This window comes from Coenobita brevimanus, chromosome 53 (assembly GCF_032717465.1).
Source record: "Coenobita brevimanus isolate Jiangsu-jjx chromosome 53, ASM3271746v2, whole genome shotgun sequence".
NCBI lineage: Eukaryota > Metazoa > Arthropoda > Malacostraca > Decapoda > Coenobitidae > Coenobita > Coenobita brevimanus.
The window spans coordinates 3845001-3865825 of NC_137006.1; the positions used below are offsets into that span (position 1 = coordinate 3845001).

Genomic DNA, 20825 nt, shown 5'->3' on the forward strand with positions numbered 1-20825 from the left:
AAAAAAAAAGAAAGCAAGAAAAAAAAGAAAGAATAAAAGAAAATGCAAGAACTCTCCTTTTTACTTTGTCTTAACACTAGAGTCAAAGGGAGAAAGGAAGAAAGTAGGAAAGAAAGTGAAAAAATGCAGAAATTCTCTCTCTTGCTTGGTGTAGAGAAGAGAAAAAAAGAAAAGAAGAAAGTAAGCAAGAAAGAGCGATCATTTACACCTTTCCTTCTTACTTGGTGTTGACGAAAGGAAGGAACAAAGAAAGAAAGACAGAAAATAAGTAAGTAAGCAAGAATGAGATACAATGCAAACTCTCTCCTTCTTACTTGGTGCAGAGGATATATAAATAAAGAAAGAAAGAAAGACAGAAAGAAAGCAAGCATGAAAGAAAGAGAAAATGCAGAACCACTCCTTCTTACTTGGTGTAGAGGAAATAAATAAATAAAGAAAGAAAGACAGAAAGAAAGCAAGCATGAAAGAAAGAGAGAAAATGCAGAACCACTCCTTCTTACTTGGTGTTGAGGTTGGAGTCGTCAGGCCGCCATCCTGCCATGATCTCCTCGTCGTACAGCAAGGCCGAGCAGTTGTGGCAGCGCGTACACGAGGTCAGCCACACCCCCAGGCAGAACGGCCCCCCTGCGTCCCACCCCAATGCCGGGAACAAGTCGTGCTGTTGGGACATTGCCGGCTCCTGTTCTGCGCCCCATGTCAGCCCTAGGGTAGTGTTGTTTATGTTGTTATGGCCGTTAAACATCACCTATTTATCTATCTATCTATTGCCAGACACCTTAATCCCGTAAGGGGTGGCCACAAACAAACTGCCTCCATGTTGCCCTGTCCCCTGCCATTTCATTGCCCTGCTCCCAACTCATACCCACCCTCTCTCATATACCTCTCCACTCCATCCCTCCATCTCATCCTCGGCCTCCCCCTCCCTCTCCCCCCCTCCAACTCACTCACATACACTCTCCTTGTTAGTCTCTCGCTCTCCATCACATCATTCAATCACATAAAATCATGGCAACAGGCACACTGATGAATGTCAACTATCATAATATAATAGTGTTTGTAGATGGGTGGCAGCAACCATCATCCACTCACTTGATGTAGTGCTGCCTACTTCTTCCTTCACTTTTATCATTCTTTTTCTGTGTCTGTCCTCCTCTCTTCCTATTTCTCCCATCTTTCCTGTCACTTTTTATTACTCTTCTTTCCTTTTCAGGTGGCTTTACACTGAGTGACAAGCCTAATGGTTTCCTGTAAGCCAGGAAACCATTTACAATGCTGGGTGGTAACCATATAACCATCCACCAACCCACTTATTGACACATAGGGAACCCATATGGGTTGGTTACACAGTTACCACCCAGTGTTGTAAATGGTTTCCTGGCTTACAGAAAAGATGGGAGAAATAGGAAGTGAGAAGAATAGAGAGAAAAAATAAATATACTGTATAAATAAATAAATAAAATTACCAGAAGCCATCTCATGACAGGATCTCACCACCTGAGTAGCCGTCAAGTTCTTCCTTGGCACATAATTTTGCACCTCCATTTCTGATTTGATGCAAGTTCAGGATGTAAAACACACACAAACAAAGCCAGCCAGCCAACCTCACAACTGCAAACATTACCACTCCACTCGCTTTGCAACGATGGTGGTAAAAACAAGGAATCTATACAGGAAAAACGCCATCCCTCACTGACCTGATGGCGTGGTGTGTGGCGGGGATTGTGTGTCGTCCAGCGGCGCCACACCTGGCACGTCCGTTGACTCGCGCCGACTCCAGAACCCATCCAGGCTGTCCTCGTCACCATCACCATCACCCAAACGTACACTGCCGATGGTGGGGGGGGAGGAGGGGGGTGATAGGCGTATATTGAACACTAGGGTAGGGCTGTGTGATACATGATATTTGCTGTACATCACTCCACACACAAACACACACACACAAACACACACACATACACACACACACACACACACACACACACACACACACACACAGCAATGAGTGTAGTGGCAAATTGAATGCTAGGGGAAAATTCTGTGATGCCTGAGATTTGCCGTACATCATGCCACACACACACACACACACACTCCACAGTGATCCCTGGTTATCGCACAAACTGTAGTTGGTACTGCGTGATAATGAAATAGCATGATAATGAAGTAGCATGATAATGAAATAGCGTGATTTGTTGTAATTAGCACCAGGCACTCAAAGAATCTTTTTTTTATATTTGTTTGTTTTTCCTTCCAAAAAAAAAAAAAAAAAAAAAAAAAAAAAAAAAAAAAAAAGCGCGACAATGATGTGTTTTAAACCCTCAATAACCATGGGATTACTGTATAAAGCTACAACTAGTGGATTACTGTATAAAATCCCACGAATACAATACTATACACTATTTATATGAGTCGGCGCACATACACACTAATCTATGTAAGTGTATTAATCCACTACAGACATAAACCCACTAACAAATGCACACACACACACACACACACACATGCAGCTGACCCTCCTCCAAAAACAATCCATACGTTCCTGAAGGGTGTGTGTGTGTGTGTGTGTGTGTGTGTGTGTGTGTGTGTGTGTGTGTGTGTGTGTGTGTCTTGGGGGAAAATCAGGGTTATGTTTGGCAGCGTGTGGAGAGGGGGGGGGGGTTCATGGCACAGTCTCTCTCTCTCTAACAGAAGGTGAACAGAGGGAGCAAAACAATTATGTAAAAAAAAAATAATTCATACGCCATATTACAGGCATCTAAAAAAACAATTGATTTCTCTCTCTCTCTCTCCCTCACCTACACTACCTCTACGCACACGCCACACTTTTACCGAAAATAACTCTCAAGGAAGGTAGCGGCTGGCAAGCTTCGGCTCACTGCGCTGCAAAGATGAATCGAAAGACGAAATGAGAGTGCGTAGAAAGAGGGGGAGGGAGATGGAGTGAGAGTAGGAGGTAATGAGAAGCAGAGATAAATGAGGTGACACACATTTTAATTATACATGTAGTACCCACTGTGATATATAAAAACTCGGTCACAAATCCAGAAGCCAAAGATGGAGTGAGTGCGTGAAGAAAGAGGGGGAGGGAGAGGGAGTGCGAGCATGAGGTAAAGAGAAGCAGAGATAAATGAGTTGAGACAGATTCTAATAAAAGTACCCACTGTGATATATAAAAACTCGGTCACAAATCCAGAAGCCAAAGATGGAATGAGTGTGTGAAGAAAGAGGGGGAGGGAGAGGGAGTGCGAGCATGAGGTAAAAAGCACAGAGAAATGAGGTGAGACAGATTTTAATAATAGTACCCACTGTGATATTACAAAAAAAACAAATCACTCAAAAACAAACACACAAAGAAACGAGAGGGAGAGAAGGGAAGGAGAGGGAACAAGGATGTGATGGAGGGATGGAGTGGAGAGATATATGAGAGAGATGGAGTGAGAATATGAGGTAAACACAGGGAAACAACAAAAGATAGATGGCAATGTAGGTAAGGTGTGTGTGACATGGAGGGGGGGAATGGAGGGGAGGGAAAGAGGATGTGATGGAGGGATGGAGTGGAGAGATACATGAAAGAGTGGTGGGGTGAGTTACACACACACACACAGACACACACATACACACACACACACAGATGCACACTCAAAGAGAGATGAAGACAGAAATACACAGAGATGAAGACAGACAGACAGAGAGAAACATACACACCACCTACCCACACACACACCCACACCCACATACCCATCCCCCCCACCACCCCACACACACACACACCCATCCCCTTCCACACACACCCACCCATCCACCCCCCCCCACACACACACATACACACACACACCCATCCCCTTCCACACACACCCACCTCTGTGCTGCCCTGCCTGGGGGGTTGGTGGCGGTAATGGCTTCCCTGAGTTCGTTGTATTTCTTGGACAGCGACGTGACGGCTGACTTCATGCTGCTGAGACCACCCGAGATCAGCTCATTCTTGCGGTAGTTGAAGTTGCCGGGGCTGGAAAGAAGTTAGGAAGGCTGGAGTGAAGTTAGGATGAGGTTGGGGTGAAGTTGCCAGGGCTGGAAGGAAGTTAGAAAGGCTGGAGTGAAGTTAGGAAGAAGTTGGAGTGAAGTTAGGATGGTTGGAGTGAAGTTAGGGAGGTTCGAGTGAAGCTTGGGGGGTTGGAGTGAAATTTGAGCGATTACTGGAGATAATGTGAGGTGTGAAGGAAGTTAGGAAGGCTGGAAGGAATTTAGGAAGGCTGGAATGAAGTTAGGATGAGGTTGGGGTGAAGTTAGGAAGCTTAGAATTAAGTTAGGAAGGCTGGAGTGAAGTTAGGGTGGTTGGAGTGAAGTTAGGGAGGTTGGAGTGAAGTTAGGGAGGTTGGAGTGAAGTTAGGAAGGCCGGAGTGAAGTTAGGATGAGGTTGAGGTGAAGTTAGGAAGCTTAGAATTAAGTTAGGGAGGGTGGAGTGAAGTTAGGAAGGGTGGAGTGAAGTTTGGGGGGCTGGAGTGAAGTTTGGGGGGCTGGAGTGAAGTTAGGCAGGTTAGAATGAAGTCAGGAGAGTTTGTCAGGGGGTGAAGTGGTTAGGAAATGTTAGGAAAGGGTGTTAGAAAGCTATAGTACTTTCACAGCAACCTGACCAAGAAAAAAAACACCACTAGAATGCATACTACAACACTACATCCCTTCCATAGCACTTCTCTCAAACTGCCATCCTATCACAGTGTTAATCTATGTCTATCTATCTATCTATCTACTGCCAGACGCCTTAATCCCGTAAGGGGTGGCCACAAACACATCGCCTCCACGTCGCCCTGTCCAATGCCATTTCATAGCCCTCTCCCCAGCTCACACCTCCCTCTCTCATATACCTCTCCATTCCATCCCTCCATCTCATCCTTGGCCTCCCCTTCCCTCTCCCCCTCACTCACATACACTCTCCTCGTTAGTCTCTCGCTCTCCATCCTCTCCACTCAAAATTCAAAATGGGGAGTTGGGTATTTCTTGAGTTGGGAAATAATTTAGAGATTTTGGTTAGAGGATAAGGGTACATAACATTAAAAAAAATAGATTATCAGAATGGTACAACTGTCTGGAATACTGGAATGACTGGAATGCTGGAATGACTGGAATGCAGGTATGACTGGAATGCTGGAATATTAGGTTGGAATAATAGGCTGGAATACTGGAATGTGAGAATAACAGGGCAGGAGGCTAGACACTGGAATGCTGGAATATTAGGCTGGAATGCTGGAATATTAGGCTGGAATGCTAGAATATTAGGCCAGAATGCTGGAATATTAGGCTGGAATGCTGGAGTTTTAGACTGGAATACTGGAATATTAGGCAGGAATACTGGAATATTAGGCTGGAATGCTGGAATATTAGGCTGGAATAGTGGAATTTTAGGCTGGATTACTGGAATATAGAGCTGGAATGCTGGAATATTAAGCTGGAATGCTGGAATATCAAGCTGGAATGCTGGAATATTAGACTGGAATGCTGGAATATTAGGCTGAAATGCTGGAATAGACTAGAATGCTGGAATATTAGGCTGCAATGCTGGAATAATAGGCTGGAATGCTGGAATATTAGACTAGAATGCTGGAATATTAGGCTGGAATACTGGAATATAAGGCTGGAGTGCTGAACTGTTGGATTAAGCTGGAATATTAGGCTGGAATACTGGAATGTGGAAATAACTGGTCAGGAAGCTAGACACTGGAATACTGGAACATTAGGCTGGAATATATGGCTGGAATGCTGGAATATTAGGCTGGAATACTGGAATAAGGGGATAATGGACTGCTGGAATACTGGAATTATATGAATCTGGAATCAAACTGAATAGTATGATGGTATTACAGAGAAACACACCAGTAAAGCCCCAGCAATACAAGAGTCAAATACCAGCTGGTGTAACAGATGGTATAACTTTACAACCTAACTATGCATTCCTAGTAGAGTTAGATCATGTACAACTATCTCTAACTTTACAACCTAACTGCTTTCCTAGAAAACTTACTTAAAACTATCTCTAAACAACCTATGCATTCCTAGTAGAGTTATATCATGTAAAACTATCTCTAACTTTACAACCTAACTATGCATTCCTAGAAGACTTATTTAAAGCCATCTCTAACTTTACAACCAAACTATGCATTCCTAGTAGAGTAAGATCATGTACAACCATCTCTAACTTTACAACCAAACTATGCATTACTAGTAGAGTTAGAGCATGTAAAACTATTTCTAACTTTACAACCTAACTATGCATTACTAGTAGAGTTAGAGCATGTAAAACTATTTCTAACTTATAACCTAACTATGCATTCCTAGTACAGTAAGATCATGTACAACTATCTCTAACTTTACAACCTAACTATGCATTCCTAGTAGAGTTAGAGCATGTAAAACTATCTCTAACTATTCTAGTTTGTGTAAATTAGTAAAAAAAATTGTCAAAAAACTGCAATTATCTATCTATTTCTACCCTGATGCCTCTATCTATCGATCTCTATTCAACTCTATCTATCTCTTTACCTAACTCTCTATCTATCTATCTCTATCCAGACGCCATAATCCGGTAAGGGGTGGGGGTTTGTCTTTGAGTTAGTTGTTTTACGGGGAGGGGCACTAACCCTCCACCAACCCACTTGTTGACATGTAGGGAACACGTATGGGCTGGTTATATGGTTACCACCCAGCGTTGTGAATGGTTTCCTGGCTTACAGGAAACCATTAGGCTTGTCACTCAATGTAAAGTCACCTGAAAAGGAAAGAAGTGTAATAAAAGGTGACAGGAAAGATGGGAGAAATAGGAAGAGAGGAGGACAGACACAGAAAAAGAATGATAAAGGTGAAGGAAGAAGTAGGCAGCACTACATCAAGTGAGTGGATGATGGTGAGAAATAGGAAGAGAGGAGGACAAACACAGAAAAAGAATGATAAAGGTGAAGGAAGAAGTAGGCAGCACTACATCAAGTGAGTGGATGATGGTGAGAAATAGGAAGAGAGGAGGACAGACACAGAAAAAGAATGATAAAGGTGAAGGAAGAAGTAGGCAGAACTACATCAAGTGAGTGGATGATGGTGAGAAATAGGAAGAAAGGAGGACAGACACAGAAAAAGAATGATAAAGGTGAAGGAAGAAGTAGGCAGCACTACATCAAGTGAGTGGATGATGGTGAGAAATAGGAAGAGAGGAGGACTGACACAGAAAAAGAATGATAAAGGTGAAGGAGGAAGTAGGCAGCACTACATCAAGTGAGTGGATGATGGTGAGAAATAGGAAGAGAGGAGGACAGACACAGAAAAAGAATGATAAAGGTGAAGGAAGAAGTAGGCAGCACTACATCAAGTGAGTGGATGATAGTCACCACCACCTACCACCAAGCTGCTTACAATACGTTTATATTTGCGTTACTTGTCCCCCCCCCCCCACAAAAAAAAAGGAAGAAAAATAAGAAAGAAAAAGAAATGTGATTATAATACACTACAAAAAATAATGATAAATAATAATAATAATAATAAAAAAATGATTATAATACACTACAAAATTCTATGGTTAGTTAGCTATGATAACTGAAACTAAGCAATCTACCTGATGTGTCTAGGTGGGTCGTTAGAGGTCAGTAACTAGCAACAGCCTCAAACAAGCACTAACCATTTCTAACCGGCACTGGAACTATGCTGTACACACTCCAAGTTAATCATTATCATCATCATCATCATTATTATTATTATTATCACTGTCCTCCTCCTCCTCCTCATCATCATCATTATTATCATCATCAACATCACCCTCCTCCTCCTCCTCATTATCATCATCATCATCATCATCATCATCTCCACCATCCTCCTCCCCAGCATGCTTAGTGAAATGGGCCACACACTCATCCACCCACCATTCAAGCCCCTGGAATCCTGGCTCCACCTATCTACAAATACCTGTCAGACTTAATCCACTGACAAACTAAACAAATTAATAAACACATAAATAATGCAAAACTAGCACAATTAGCTGCTCTGAAACACATTAAAGAGGCAATAATAATAATAATAACAATAACAATAATAATAATAATAATAATAATAATAATAATAATAATAACAATAACAGCTAGAATATGGTAAAAATGTCCAAAGATAATTTTGGTTAAAAAAAAAAAAAAAAAAAAAAAAAAAAAAACTTGGCCCTGCCATTGCCTACTAGAAGCCGAGCTATAAAGGGACCTTGAGGTCAATGTGACTGATCCTGTGCATGTCAGCTTAGGTCATCACAGTCTATATGTCTACCAAGTTTGATGACTCTAGCTTTATTCTTTCCTGGTAAAGTAGCTGACGTCAGGAATATCCAAAAAAAAGTCACAAGTTTTTACTCCAGGTGATCTCAGAGAATATTCAATCAATTGGAACCGTACTCCTTTCCCCACTGCTTCCACCTTAAGGCTGTGTTGCAGTAAAATTTCATCATGTTAGTTTAGGCAGTTGTTGAGACAGTGTGGCCCATTAAACAACAAATATAATAAACCAACAACAACACAAAATAACTGAATATAAAAAATAATTATTGTATTCCATCCCACACACACCCAACACAACCCTTCTGAAAAATGTAACAACAGCAATGGAGGATATACAATCAAATACAATCTTAATACAATCCCACACATGCCAAGACCATCTATACAACATGCCACTACATCCTACAATAGCACTATCATATTATTATTGTTACTGTTATTATTAGAATTATTACAGTTACTATTATCATTATTAATATTATCACCATCATTATTATTGTTACTATTTTTTAATCATCACTTCCACTTTCCTCTTATCGTCATCAACCAATCACCATCATGAACATCATCACTTCCATCATCATCATCATAACCACTATCATTTCTATCTTCACAACCACCACTACCAACTTCCTATCATTACTTCCATCATCATCATAACCATTATCACTTCCATAATCATCATCATCATCATAACCATTATCACTTCCATAATCATCATCATCATCATAACTATCACCATAACCATCATCACCACCACCACAATCATCATCCTAACACAATTTCCACAATTCATCATCATCACTTCCATCACCATCATCACAACTCATATTCCACACTAAAACAAAACTGAAATAGTAAATATGGTTCTCCAATCTCAATGGGGACATGAATCAGAGGATAAAGAAAGCTCTAGGCACATTATCCTTCCCCTCCCTGTGTAGAAGGAGTTACGAAGATGCTTGCAACACAACTGCTGGGAGGTTGGGTCGCCACGTCCCTACCCCAACACAGAGTATGAGAAATTCCATCTAATATATACAGTATATGTATTTTAGGCCTCCCGGGGAATACGTGGTTAGCATTCACTCTTACCCACCTACCCAACTCCTCCCTGTCTACCTACCTCCCTCCCTTGCACTTTTTCCTTCCCTCCAACCATTCCCTCCCTCCCACCTCAAATATTCTCTCCCTCACATTTTGCATAGGAAATGACTCTTCCCTAAATTCTCCCTTCCCTCCATCCCCTCCCCCCTCACTCCTTTCCCTCCATCCCTCTCTCCCCACCTCTCTCTCTCTCTCTCTCTCTCACCTGTACTGGCCCATCTCAACCAGGGCGGGGTGTATATACTGAGCGCAAAGGAACAAAATCTTTCCTAAATTCTCCCTTCCCTCCATCCCTCCCCTCTCTCTCCTTTCCCTTCCTCTCCCCTTCTCTCTCTCTCTCTCTTCCCTCCCCCCCTTCTCTCTCACCTGTACTGGCCCATCTCCACCAGGGCGGGGTGTAGGTACTGAGCACGAAGGAACTCAATCTGCTTGCTGGCCTCCCTCAGTCCCACGGTTGCCATATTCGATGCCATGCCCAGCCGTCCACTAGAGCTACTGCAAACATGCTGTGCGCTAAACAACACTACACGCACACACAGACACGTACATGCTACTGGTAAGTGTGCATGTGTGTGCGTATTACCATGTATGCAGGGAGCGGCAAGTACAGACACATTAATACATGCACACATAGGACTCTTCCTCACTTAAAGCTCTTGTATTACTCACTTACTTAACAATTATTACCATTACTTTTCCACTTAAGTTACTTGTGGGTTTTTCCCCTTACGATTCAATATACATTTTGCTGGTGTGATTCAGAATTTTCGTGCCTAAGATTGCGTAGCTACGAATATGAGGCAAATCACTTAAGTTACTCCCCTTGCTATAAAATTTTGCCCCTTGCTATAGAGTTTTGACCATTGCTATAGAGGTTTTGTCCCTTGCTATTGAGATTTTGTCCAAATATACCTTTGCCTTAAGTGAGGAGTGAGTATACTGTATTATAACCAGAGGACATTAGGACATACACGTACACAGACAATACAGGACTACACGTACACATCTACACATACCCCAAGTCAGTGCACATCAGTTACATGCTCACAGGCCTGGTAATATGCTCAGTGCTGGTAATGCACAGTACTTCACAGTGGCCAAGTAATGGTGATGCACAGTATTTCACAATGCTCATGTACTTGTAATGCACAGTACTTCACAATGCTCAAGTCCTGGTAATGCACAGCAGGGTTGGTGATTTTTTTTATTAAAAAATAAAAAATAAAAAATCAATTATTTATTTATTTATTCAATTTATGTTTTTATTTATTTAATTTTTCAGTTTATTATTTAGCTAATATTTCAAAAGCAATATACTGAATACTGTACACTTCCTGTCCTGTCTAACCACTGATGGTTCAGGCTGACAGCCACTGGCCAGAATCCAGCTACCTACCTGTTCCAGTGATGTTAGTACACTACTGGTTAAGGCTGAGTTGCCAATGGTAATCAAGACAGCATATTCCAAAGCTGATTATATTACCACACAGAAAAATCTTAAGCTGATATTATTATGACATGGCCTTAGGTGACCCAGCACAGCCTACCTAGTCTTATGGCTTGAGTTTTTGATTTGTGGCTCAGTATTTCACATGTACAAATAATTTCAATACTAAGCTATACAAATGTAAAAATATATTTTCTGTCATACATTGAAGCAATTTGTAACGGCACCATTCTCCAAAATCTGCTGACTTAATGCTTAAGTAACTGAAGAAATGAATGCCAACACAAAGTGTTACACAACTTTCATTAACCTTCAGATTTTTATTTTTAACTTTTAGATAAAAAATAAAAAAATTAAACAATTAAAAATCATTATTTTTTAGCAAAAAAATCAATGATTAAACACATGATTAAATCAATCTGAATTAATCAATGCCAACCCTGATGCACAGTACTTCACAATGTACAGTACTTCACAATACTCAGTGGTACACACTAGGGAAAACTTGTAAACATGTAAGCGGCAACTTTCACCACTGGACTTCATCTATCATTCGTCTATTCAGCCACTGTAAACAACGTGCAGGTCTTGTAATTTGTAAAAATGATGATTCTGAATTCTGACTGTCGTGAGTTGCTTCCTTCTGGCTCTCTCTCTCTCTCCCTTCTTTCTCTCTCTCTCTCTCTCTCCTCTCTCTCACCAAAATTCATTCATTCACTCACTCACTCTCTCCAGGCTCATCTGAACCACAAACTCTCTCTCTCTCTCTAATGTTTTCCAATTCCATCCACGCAAAACATGATCCAGGAAATTTAGACGCTGGCTTGTATTGCGTGCGGCTTTGTAGTTTTTTGCAATACCTCTTCTTTGTAATTCTATCTATCTATCTACTGCCAGACACCTCAATCCCATAAGGGGTGGCCACAAACAAATCGCCTCCATGTTGCCCTGTCCCCTGCCACTTCACTGCCCTGCTCCCAGCTCAAACACCCCCCCTCTCTCCACTTCATTCCTCCATCGCATCCTTGGCCTCCCTTACTCTCTCCCCCCCCCCTTCCACCTCACTCACATACACTCTCCTCATTAGTCTCTCTCTTCTTTGTAATTAATTCTACATAAAACACCTTCATATTCCCCCTGTGTGTTACTGACATATGAGAGAGGGGTGTGAAGTGGGGGGAGGGCAGCAAAATGGCGGGGGGCAGGGCAACATGGAGGTGATTTGTTTGTGGCCACCCTTTGTGGGATTAAGGCATCTGGAAATAGATAGATAGTGTTACTGATATAGTCTTGATGTTAAAATTAAATAAAGAGCATAGGAGAAAATGTTAAGGTGCCACAGCAGAATAAATCACTTGGGAAAAGGCATTACAAAGCCTCCTATAGTTAAATTAGTACATAGCACATCAATACAGTATTCCCTTGTGTGTTACTGATGCTGTAATGATATTAAAATTACATAAACAGCAAAGAAGAATATGCTAAGGTGTCATATGCAGAATAAATCACAGAGGAAAAGGTGTTACAAAGCCTTCTGCAATTAATTCAGTACATAATACATCAATATTCCCTTGTGTTACTGATACTGTCTTGATATTAAAATTAGATAAACAGCATAGAAGAAAATGCTAAGGTGTCATATGCTGAATAAATCACTTGGGAAAAGGCATTACAAAGCTTCTTGAGCATAAAGCACGATCCTTTGAGCCGTGAGCATGAACTGAGGTGCACATGCAAGAGACATGGGGGGACAATTGCCTAAAACTAAGCACAAAACACCCAATTTAAACTTAAACATAACACACACAACGTAAACTAAAAATACATAATATATAAACAAAGTAAACCAAATATAACGTACAGTATTAAAAGTAAACTATGAGTATTACAGATTAGTCTACCTACTCTACGCTACTCCACACTCTAAGGCCAAGGTTACACAATATATGTTCGGCTTTTTACGACTCTCTACGAGCCCGAATCCGATCTTTGTTACTTGCGAGGATAAACGGAAAGCCTTCTGAACACTAGACTACTCCCTGGTCGAGCGTAGGGTTTGGGGTCGGCCGATAAGTGTAATTCAAAGCATTACTATACTCATTTTTTTTTTTTAATTGAGGCAAAGATGCACTTGACAGGTTGGTGATGATTGGCTGAATGCAACATGTCCGAATAACATTTCTATCTCTATATCTATCTATAGCCCGACGCCCTAATCCCGTAAAGGGTGGTTGCAGACAAAATGCCTCCGAGTTGCTCTGTCACCCACCATTTGACTACCCTCCCCCCAACTCACCCCCTCCCTCCCTCATATACCTCTCAACTCCATCCCGAATAACACTTACTAACCCAAATTTCCCCCTCAGATATACGTTGGCAATAATGCTAATGAGTAAAGAGATCATGAGGTTGCATTCAGCCAATTACCAACCTGTCATCTGCATCTTTGCCTCAATAAAAAAAAATTGAGTATAGTATAAAACTGGTTAATATTCCAAGTTAATCTAAATATTCTCAACACTCTAAGCATTCCTAGCAGAGAATTTGGTTTAAATTCGAATTCAAACGTAATAATTCTGATATTATTCAAACCAAATGATTATAATATTCAAACCCTGGCTTGCACACGAAGGGTTAATTTCCTAAGCTGTCCTTACTGTACTTAACGTCATCCTATTGAAACTTATCCCTCCACCACCTGTACTTAACGTCATCCTACTTAAACTTATCCCGCAACCTCCTGTACTTAATGCCATCCTACTTAAACTTATCCCACCACCTTCTGTACTTAACATCATCCTATCTAAACTTATCCTGCCACCTTCTGTACTTAACACCATCCTACTTAAACTTACTCTGCCACCTTCTGTACTTAATGTCATGTTACTTAAACTTATCCCGCCGCCTTCTGTATTTAACATCATCCTATCTAAACTTATCCCTTCACCTTCTGTACTTAACACCATCCTACTTAAAACTTATCCTGCCGCCTTCTGTACTTAACGTCATCCTACTTGAACTTATCTCGCCACCTTCTGTACTTAACGTCATCCTATCTAAACTTATTCCACTGCCTTCTGTACTTAACGTCATCCTATTTTAAACTTATCCCGCCACCTTCTGTACTTAACGCCATCCTATTGAAACTTATCCCTAACCTCATTCTGTTCCCTTCATGCTGGTTCCATTCTCGATTAACCCCTTTGGCCTGATGATGTCCTTAGTACAGGGTGGTTCATAAATAACACTTCTCTTTCACTTCCCCAGGTGACATGTGCAGAGGTGAGGGCTTGCTGTTATCACAGTCTGCATTTCCTACTCCCACTACCACACCCACACCAGCAGACAGTGCCATCCCTGCAGCACATGATACCACCAGGGAAGCGTCGAGTGGAGTGCTACTTATGGACCACCCTGTACCTTATGACTGTGTGCTGAAATATTAAACCGCAAAGTGGAATGCAAGGTTCCTATTTTGAGTGAGGAATACTATCTATCTATTTATCTGTCCCTATTTTTGGCGAGGAATACTATCTATCTATCTATCTGTCCCCATTTTTGGCGAGGAATACTATCTATCTATCTATTGCCAGACACCACTGCACCCCCTTTCATCTTTCCTTCACCCCCACTCACCACCTCGCGTGCTGCACAGATTTCTTCCGTGAATATCATGCACACACCTTCCACGTCCTTCATCTGCTCTAATCCATATTTACCCAATCGCCCCTCCACTTCCCTCTTATATTCTGCCTTTTCTCCATCCTCTTGTAACCTTTCCACCCTTCATGTCTACTGCTTCTTCCTGTCCTTCCCTTCTTCTATTTCCACGTCCCTATTTTTTGACGATGATTTCTGAAGCGGGTGGGGCATATGCAGCGTGTCTAGCCTTCCTGAAACACTGCTAACTGCACTCTTGTAATGTGGGATGCAGGCTGGCCACACCTAATAACCGTGGGCGTTACAAAAATGGCAGTAAAGAATCGGGTTTGCATGCCACTTTATGACTGAAGATTTAAGCACGCGGCCCCTAGCCTTCCCCTACCCAGACAATTCTGTTCACCTAAGGATAGACTCTTTGGATAGGAGGTGATAGATAAAGCCTTGGGAGGAGACAGATAGAGCCCTCCCTATCCCCTCGACCCTCAGGGCCTATCCGAAGCTGAAGAAACTAGCCAGCAAGAGTATTTAAACAGAAAGGCATCATCCGGTTGAAAAGGGGTTAAAATTATGTGGCATTTGTCAATCTTCCACTGTGTCTATTGTCCTTTCACCTTAACTTGGCCCAGATTTTCGTCCTCTTGCTCAGCGGCATAAAAACATAATACTATGGTTGAACATCCTTTCCAAAGCACTTCTTTGTAACTAGCAACATATTCTAGTGTTAATCTATTGCTACACTGGAGTATTCAAGATGGAGAGGTGGCAATTTTAGGCTAAGTTAGAATATAAGGAGTACAGTAACTAACAAACTTATATGGCTAGCACCAGGTTTGGGCAGGTGGGCACGTGTGTGGATGGTTCTGTACAAGTGGACAACGAGGTACAGTAGTTAAGGGGGCTTGAATGGTTAGCAGGCTGTATGACGGCAGCAAGGTAGGGTGTGGCTGGGCAGACTGGTGGAGTGCATGGGTCTGTGCATATGAAGGCTGGGTGGCTGGATGGTTAGATGGATGGCTGGAGAGATGGAAGTTTAAGCAATGCTGACTGGATGTTGAAATAAGACTAGCTACGAGGAGGGATGGTTAGGCAGGTGTATGAAATGTTCTGTGCATATGGCAGCAGTAGTTGATGCAGCTGATTAACCCTGGCCTGTCTGCCAGACCAGTCCCATTGACCACAGGAAAGCAACTGCCCCGACAGGGCCCGACCCACGCAGGAAACTGATGTTCCCTTGTGGCTGACAGTACCTCACCACGGCAAGGTGCAGGGAAGAGCGTAAAGGTTTGGATCCCGGATGATGCCACATTTTCATCTCTCCACCCAGTTAACACAGGCACCATGGCAGGCTCCACATCACCCTGTTATATGGGTACCATCCAACATTATAAATGGTTTGCTGGGCTACGGGAAACCATTAGGCTTGTCACTCAATGTAGAGCCACCTGAAGTGGAAAGAAAGACGATAAAAAGTGACAGGATGGATGGGAGAAATACAAAGACAGGAGGACAGACACACAAAAAGGATGATGAAGGTGAAGAAAGAATTAGGCATCACTACATAAAGTGAGTGGATAATGCTCCCCACCACCTACCACCTAAATGTGGATGGTTAAATGGTTATATGGATGGATGGTTAAGAGTGAACTGCAGTACAGATGGTGTGTAAGGTTGTCTGGCAGGATGTATGTATGGCATCAAGAAGGACACTAAGGTTAAGTGAAAATCGCCAAACAACTTGGGTTAACATGTGGAGTATTAAGAGTTGCATTAGGGCCTGTGACCTGACAGTTATGCCTGATGGTGTACAGTGACCCTTCACCATGTCAGGCAGGATGCTGTGTGACCCCACCCAGCCTGCCCTGATGTGGTGTGCTGCCACCCAACCTGGCCTGGTGTGGTGTGGTTTGGTGTGTTACCTGAATGATAGCCATGATGATGGTGTGGCCAGGGCGGTGGATGATGGACTGTCCTGGCTGGCGGTGTCGGGGGACTGTGAGCGGGCTGGGGAGGGTTGGTGGGTGGTGGGTGGGGTCAGGGTCCACAGGGAGTTGGCCGACCGCTGGACGGGCACGTGTCCCTGCGGCTCCTGGGCTGAGCGGCCGCCGGTGAAGGTGGCGCTGCGGGCAACGCGACGCCCGGACCGCCGCCCACCCTCGCCCCCAGGCTCTGGGGTTTGTCGGCCGGGGCTGTGCCGGGGCGATGGCGGGATCCCAAATGGATCGGACATCAGTTTGGCCAAGGGATCTGACTTAGCATCCAGCATGGTCTCTGAGGAGGTTTTGGCCATGGTCTCATGGCCGGGGCTGCCGGAGGGGGTACTGAATGCCCCCAGGGGATCATTCTCAGTGACTGGGGTGCGGCGGGGGCTGGATGGGGCGGGGGAGTAGGTGAGCGGCCCTTGTCTTATGCTGATGTTGGGTGAGCGTGGTGGAGGCAGCAATGTCTGAGGTGGCCTTGCCCCATCCCCCACCACATCTCCACCACCACCGCCATCACTGCCTGCCACACATGGGCCACGGGTCTCACTGGGCTCTGGGGTTTTCTCCGTGTTGGGTGGGGTGGAAGTGGGGGGGGAGGCTGGGTTTTCTGTACCCTCCAAGTACTCTGCAACGCCCGCCTCCAGGTTCACTGAGTCTTTACTGCTTGAGCGACTGACACTTCCACCACGACTGACACTGGCACTACCGCCACCACTGCCACTGCCGCTGCCGTCCTTGCTGCTGCTGACACTGGCACCGCGCCTCCACAGCCCCCTCAGCTTTCCGTCGGCACTGTCCACACTCCTCCTGAACAGGTTGGACAGGCGTTCTGGGGTGTTCCTGGTGAAGAACCCCTGTACGCGTCCGCCCCTCGGCGTACCCTCCTCGGATATGTCGCTCAGGCTGTCGCTGCTCCGTGTCATGGGGTCCTGAGTCCCCTGGGCATTGGGCCGTGAGTCCTGGGGGTCCCTTGGGGGGTCGGTGGGGTCCTTTGTCGGGGTCCCTCCTCGCATCTGCCCCACCTGTGCGATGGGGTCGATGTCCACCCGAGCCAGGCGGAGCAGGTTGGTGATGATTTTGGCGTCGCTGCCGTAGCTGTCCGATCTGGGGGCATGTAGGGTAGGCGGGGGTAGCGGGAGGCAGGCAGGGTGAGGCAGGGGGTAGGCAGGGAGGTGAGAGGGTAGTAGGAAAGCACGGGGAGGGGGGGTGAGTGCGTGGGAGGCAAGCAGGGAGAAAAAGAGAGTAAAGATAGACAGCAATGGATGAAACAAGGCAATAAAAGGAATGGCAGAGAGACAAAGATGGGACGGAGAGAAAGGCATGAAAAGAGGAAGGGAGGGAGAGAAACAGAGAGAGAGAAAGAAAGAAAAGAGAGAGTGAAAGAAAGAGGCAAGGAAGGAGGAAGGAAAAGAGAGAGAGAGAGAGAGAGAGAGAGAGAGAGAGAGAGAGAGAGAGAGAGAGAGAAATGAAATACAGTACCAGCATTTTTGGCACTGGGGTATTAACGCAACTCATTCACCAAACATTTTCCACAGCATCTTTCACCAAGGGTCATTTAACGAGGAAGCTCACCTTGCGTTAGCCTAATTAAAACACCTTAACACCTTACAGTTTTACACCTATCATCTTTCTAGCACTTTTAAAACCTATCACTCTCAGCGTACACTAAAATACATGGGAATGAATTGTATATTAAAATATGAACTAATATCACACTGATCCCTAGTGCAGTAGATCAGAAACGCTGCCCTGTAAAGTACAGTACGCAAGAATCTCCCCTATCCTGTCCTATTCTATCTGATATTAAACTAAAATTGAATAGTTGCTGAGTTGTTTGAAATTCTAAATAAGGAGAAGCGCACCCTGGCTGGTGAAAATATCCAAATAACGTTTTTTTACTATTTAAATTCAAGAGTAGTGGATCCTGGCTAGTGAAAAAACCATGTAATGATTTCTTACAATTTAAATTCAAAAGTAACGCATCCTGCCTAGTGAAAATAACAAAATAACATTTTTTTTTTATGTTTGAAATAAAAGAGTATCTCAAAGTGACTAGTGAAAATAACAAAATAACATTTTTTTTTTATGTTTGAAATAAAAGAGTATCTCAAAGTGACTAGTGAAAATAACCAAATAACATTTTTTTTTATGTTTGAAATAAAAGAGTATCTCAAAGTGACTAGTGAAAATAACCAAATACTGTAACGGTTTTTTACAGTTTAAATTCGAAAGTAATGCATCCTGCCAAATGAAAATAACCAAACATGAAAACAAACCAAACACCCACAAACGGATCTCTGGCATATTAATCTACTTGCACAAGTACCCAACATATTCCCAGCGTTGACTTATCTTCATTGATAAGAGCAGCGCATCCTGGCCGGTAAAACAAACCAAACATGAAAACAAACCAAACAAACACCCACAAATGGATCTCCGGCATATCAGTCTACTGCATAGCTACCCGACGTCTTCCCAGCGCTGATTTATCTTCGTTAATATTAGCTAACACAAAGAAATCTGGTCTAACTTCAAAATGTCCTCTGGTAAGTGAAGCCATTATAGATCTTGTCTTACTCAAAATGTCCAAGTTGAATGACAATATAAGGAAAAAGCAAATTATTTAAAAAGTCTGATCTCAAACAAGTATAAGGCAAGTATCATTCACGTTTTTCTTTACTGTTGTCTTCGTGTTTTTCTTCTTCATCTTCAGCTTTTTCTTCTTCTTTGTCTTTTCTTTCTCTTTCATATTTACTTTCTTTTTATCTCTCTTTCTTTCTTCCCAAATTTTCAGCAAACCTACACAAGCTAATCCTACTATTTTTCTTCTGTCTTTTTCTTTCTTCTCTGCTTCTTTCTCTCTTTCTTCTCCTTTTCTTTCTTTCTTCTCATTTTATTTCTTTTCTTCTTTCTTTCTTTCCAAACATTCAGCACATCTAGGCTGGCAAATCCTACTGTTTACCACACACACACATACTACCCACCAACACATATATATATACCAACAGAAGAGGAAAACTAAGGGAAACTATAGCAAACTGCCCAAATGAATTCTACACTGAGCCAAAGTAAAAAAAAATCTATTACCCAACATGTAAAGACTGCCATGATAACTCCTCATTTCAAATTACCTCTTTCAAATTTCAAATCACCTCTTTCAAATTTCAAATCCTCTCTTTCTCATTTCAAATCTTCTCTCTCTCATTTCAAATTCTCTCTCTCATTTCAAATTCTCTCTTTCTCATTTCAAATTCTCTCTTAGTTATTCTTTTTTTTTTTTTTTTTCTGTATTGGGTGCATAATCTGGTGTGTGTGTGTGTGTGTGTGTGTCTAATCTGGTGTATAGATTTTTCTCTTTTGTTTTTCCTTCTTCTGTTCATCTAGGGAGAGAGAGAGAGAGAGAGAGAGAGAGAGAGAGAGAGAGAGAGAGAGAGATACTATATATGGAAGAACTTCAGATTTGAAAATGCATTAAGTTGTTTTGGTATTGTTTTGTGAGCATGTGACGAGTGAGCGAGCGCCATGGTATTGCAATTTCCCACTGATACGCAGCGTCTAGAATGTATTACTTGCTAAATTATATGATGTAAAACATTCTGAACTGTCCTTAACCCTTTTTCTTTTTTAACAAGATAAACAGATGAAGGTAAAATAAAAATAAATCCATACACCAGAAGACACACATCCTCCATTTCATATTTAAAAATCTGTCACAACTAATCTGTGTTTCTAAATCATCCGTTACCTCCAGGAGTAAAAAATTTAGTGGTGTCTTCCATTTTCTGTTTCAAACTGATCCGTTACTTCAAATAAGGAGTCAACACCTCTTCTTTATCTATTTATTTCTGATTCTGCTGCGTTACTGTATTCTTGAGTGTTATTTGTGCAATCTATATCCTTATTAAATGGAAGCAGACCAGGGGATATTAATGAGTAGTTCAGAGAAGAAACCATTAAGGAAGAGGTATTTGGGTGCCTCTTTATCCAATGAGAATAATTCAGTAAAGAAAAGGTGTCAGGGAGCTTTAACTGATGAGAATGTAAGCCTAATCATCTGTTAATTCTATCTATCTATCTATCTATTGCAATACGCCATAATCCCGTACGGGGTGGCCATTTGACACTGAGTTATTTGTTTTACAGGGAGGGGCACTAACCCTTCACCAACCCACTTGACACGTAGGGAGCACGTATGGTTTGGTTATATGGTTATCACCCAGCGTTGTAAATGGTTTCTTGTAATAATTGAAATAAGGAGTCATCACACAGTCGGGAACTACCACAATTAGCCAACCAAAGAAAACGCTGCCATACCAAGGGATAACTAAGACAAAC

At 42.6% G+C, this 20825-nt stretch overlaps 2 protein-coding genes across 3 annotated transcripts in view; both read right to left on the reverse strand.

The window, feature by feature from the left end:
* LOC145400746 (WD repeat and SOCS box-containing protein 1-like) overlaps window positions 1–20825 on the reverse strand; it is a 456090-nt gene that overhangs the window by 324636 nt on the left and 110629 nt on the right. The gene's annotated exons all lie outside the window — the stretch shown is intronic.
* Crag (DENN domain-containing protein Crag) overlaps window positions 1–20825 on the reverse strand; it is a 92561-nt gene that overhangs the window by 5775 nt on the left and 65961 nt on the right. Inside the window, 5 exon segments of the mRNA XM_080273158.1 lie at window positions 501–702; window positions 1695–1825; window positions 3857–4003; window positions 9768–9896; window positions 16428–17594. Coding sequence (XP_080129284.1) covers window positions 501–702; window positions 1695–1825; window positions 3857–4003; window positions 9768–9896; window positions 16428–17594 — 1776 coding nt within the window.